Source organism: Naegleria gruberi (assembly GCF_000004985.1).
Source record: "Naegleria gruberi genomic scaffold NAEGRscaffold_181, whole genome shotgun sequence".
Taxonomy (NCBI): domain Eukaryota; phylum Heterolobosea; class Eutetramitea; order Acrasida; family Naegleriidae; genus Naegleria; species Naegleria gruberi.
In genome coordinates, this window is record NW_003163156.1 from 6,435 (window position 1) to 9,013 (window position 2,579).

Sequence of the window (2,579 nt, forward strand, 5' to 3'; positions counted from 1 at the left end):
GTTTATCTTGTGGAATTTCTTGAATTAATTTCATCATTTCAGAAAAATCATTTTCATTATTAATTATATAAATTGTTTTTCTCTTCTCAGAAGATGGAACAATAGCCTTGATCTTGAAAGTGGATAATAACACTTCATCAGAAGAAGTAGCAGATGGCAAATCTTGAACAAATTCTCTAACAGATTCATTCAAGCCTCCGAAATTAATTAATTGGAAAACCTTTTCAATACTTTCTTCCTTGTTCTTTCTCATGATTAATTTACCAGTGAGAGTATTATTATTGTTATTATTAGTACACATTTTCTTTCTTATCAATTGTTTTAGATTATTATTTAAATAATTGTTTGATTTGTTTTTTTTGTTGAAAAATGAAAATAGAATAGGCGGGAAATTTTATTTCATTCCACAATAGCAAAGTTCACCATCTCTCCAATAATAGTTTTTTTGTAAGGTTACAACAACTTTCAATGTAGGTTGGTTGTCAAACATTAAAAGAAGTTCGACCATCTACCAATACTCACCACAACTACAATTCCCATCTCGTACAATGATGTCACATTCTCTAATTTTTGAAATGGCTTTTGCTGCTTGATGGCAATCACCACAAACTCTCAAGTTTGCAGTTATGCAAAGGGTAGATCCTTTTGGTAAAGAAATCAAACCGTATGCAATAGCAAGTTTTTCACAATGTTGGAACAGAACTTTTTCTTTTTCCTCTTCAGTGGTGATATCTTTTTTCATGCCCAAACTTGTATCTGGATGGTAGAGTTTGGATTCCAACAATTCCAACCTTAGCGTATCTAGTTCAGCCCTAATTAGGTTAATCTCTTTATGCTTATCATCCTCACTAACAAATGTAATTACCCATCTATTTCAATTGTGTGTGTGTAAATAAATATTCGACATTAATATGTAAGCTGCAGCATTGGAAGGGCTTTGGGATATCACTCTTTCGAATGCCACTTCACCAAACTCAATATTGTTATATTTTCTACTAGCTCCCAACAAGGTCATCCAAATTATGGTGTCTGTTTCGTCTGAATCAATAAAGAAATGCGCCTCCTCTAAAAAACCTGCTCTTCCCAACATGTCTATGATGCAAGTTTTGTGTTTAATGTCTGGTTCAATATCATGATTAGTTTGCATACTTTCATAGATTTGAAATCCTTCCTTAATTAATCCACTATGACTACACGCATTCAAAACTGCTGACACAACAAATGTGGTATCATTAGGAGCTATCCTCATTTCTTTGAATATCCTAATCGCTTCTGGGAAGTCTTCATGAGTGATATAAATATTCGAGAGTTTGGTGGAATTCGATTACTTTTCATCAACTCTAAAACATTCAAAGCTTGAGTGAAATTCGAACTGTTAATACATCCCTTGATTAGTGCATGATAGTGAGATGGCAAAATTACTCTAGTTTTGGATGTGAGTATTTGCAGAGCATTTTGGTATTTTCCAAGACTCGAAAGGGCTAGAATAACATAGCTAAAAGTTTGCTTGTCCGTCTCAATTGAAGATTCCATCTCGCTGAATAACAGTAGTACTTCATTGTAAAGAGAGTGATGTGCGTATGCGGAAAGCATTGCATTCCATGTTGCTGTTGGTTTCTTCTCCATGCTGTGAANCAGTTCAATAGACCTTTCTAATAACCCACACTTGGAGAACATAGAAATGAGGCTTGTTTGGACAATTATATCATTGAAAAATCCACTATTAATAATTAATTCTTCCAGGTTTAAAGCAGATGCTTTTGTGGTGCATCCAGTACTAATATTACCTCTCATTTCTGATACTGCAATTAACGCTTTTTGAATTTGTTTAGTATTAACTAAAGCTTTGATGTAGCAGGAATAATGAAACTTGTCAGGTGCCCCAATGTTTCGAAATATTAACTCTGCCTCGAATTGCTTCCACAAGTCCCTTTTCCTTTGCATATCTATTGGTTTTTTAAGGAACGTTGTTATAAGATATAAATTTGGTTTATCAATAGCTTTGAATATTTTATCACACTCCTCCACAGAAAACTTTTCTCCCGAAATCAAGAAGGCACCATCATAGGAATTAGGGTTTACATAGAATTTCGATAAGGCTTGTTGTTTTCTTGGAAAAGGCTTTTCACGAGGCTGGTTGTAATTTTTTTCATTTTTAAAAAATAGGAAATTGGTAAGGCCTTTATATATGAGCCAATAAATACTGGCAAGAAATTCCTTACATGCTTTCATTCTTGTTGTTTTCACAATATTATATTTCCAGTCATGTAAGATCCAGTAGAAAAGAAATCTCTTTGTTGATGAGAGCTAAAAATTTCCCACCAAAAATCCCGCTAAAATATTTCCACGTAAATATTTTTATTTTTTCATTAATTTTTTCGCACTTTTGTTAACAAAAATTCAAGTCAAACTTTATTGATTTTCGTTAATAATTAACAAAAAAAACGAAATAAAAACGTAAACGTTTGTTGGGAAAAAAATTTCAAATTTACAGGTAAATTAACGCTAAATTTTATCGTAAATTATTGACGATTTTTCAATAATGTTTAACATTAAATATTATTGAAAAATTGTTATCA

At 32.2% G+C, this 2,579-nt stretch overlaps 2 protein-coding genes across 2 annotated transcripts; both read right to left on the reverse strand.

Moving 5' to 3' along the window:
* Positions 1 to 508: 508 nt before the first annotated feature.
* Positions 509 to 1,249, reverse strand: NAEGRDRAFT_76525 (uncharacterized protein; the record flags this gene model as incomplete). The annotated part of the gene is made up of 2 exons (XM_002668512.1): positions 509 to 869; positions 906 to 1,249. 2 exons carry the CDS (start codon positions 1,247 to 1,249, stop codon positions 509 to 511), a joined length of 705 nt encoding a protein of 234 aa, XP_002668558.1.
* Positions 1,246 to 2,232, reverse strand: NAEGRDRAFT_54730 (uncharacterized protein; the record flags this gene model as incomplete). The annotated part of the gene is made up of 1 exon (XM_002668513.1): positions 1,246 to 2,232. One exon carries the CDS (start codon positions 2,230 to 2,232, stop codon positions 1,246 to 1,248), a length of 987 nt encoding a protein of 328 aa, XP_002668559.1.
* Between the last annotated feature and the right edge of the window lie 347 nt (positions 2,233 to 2,579).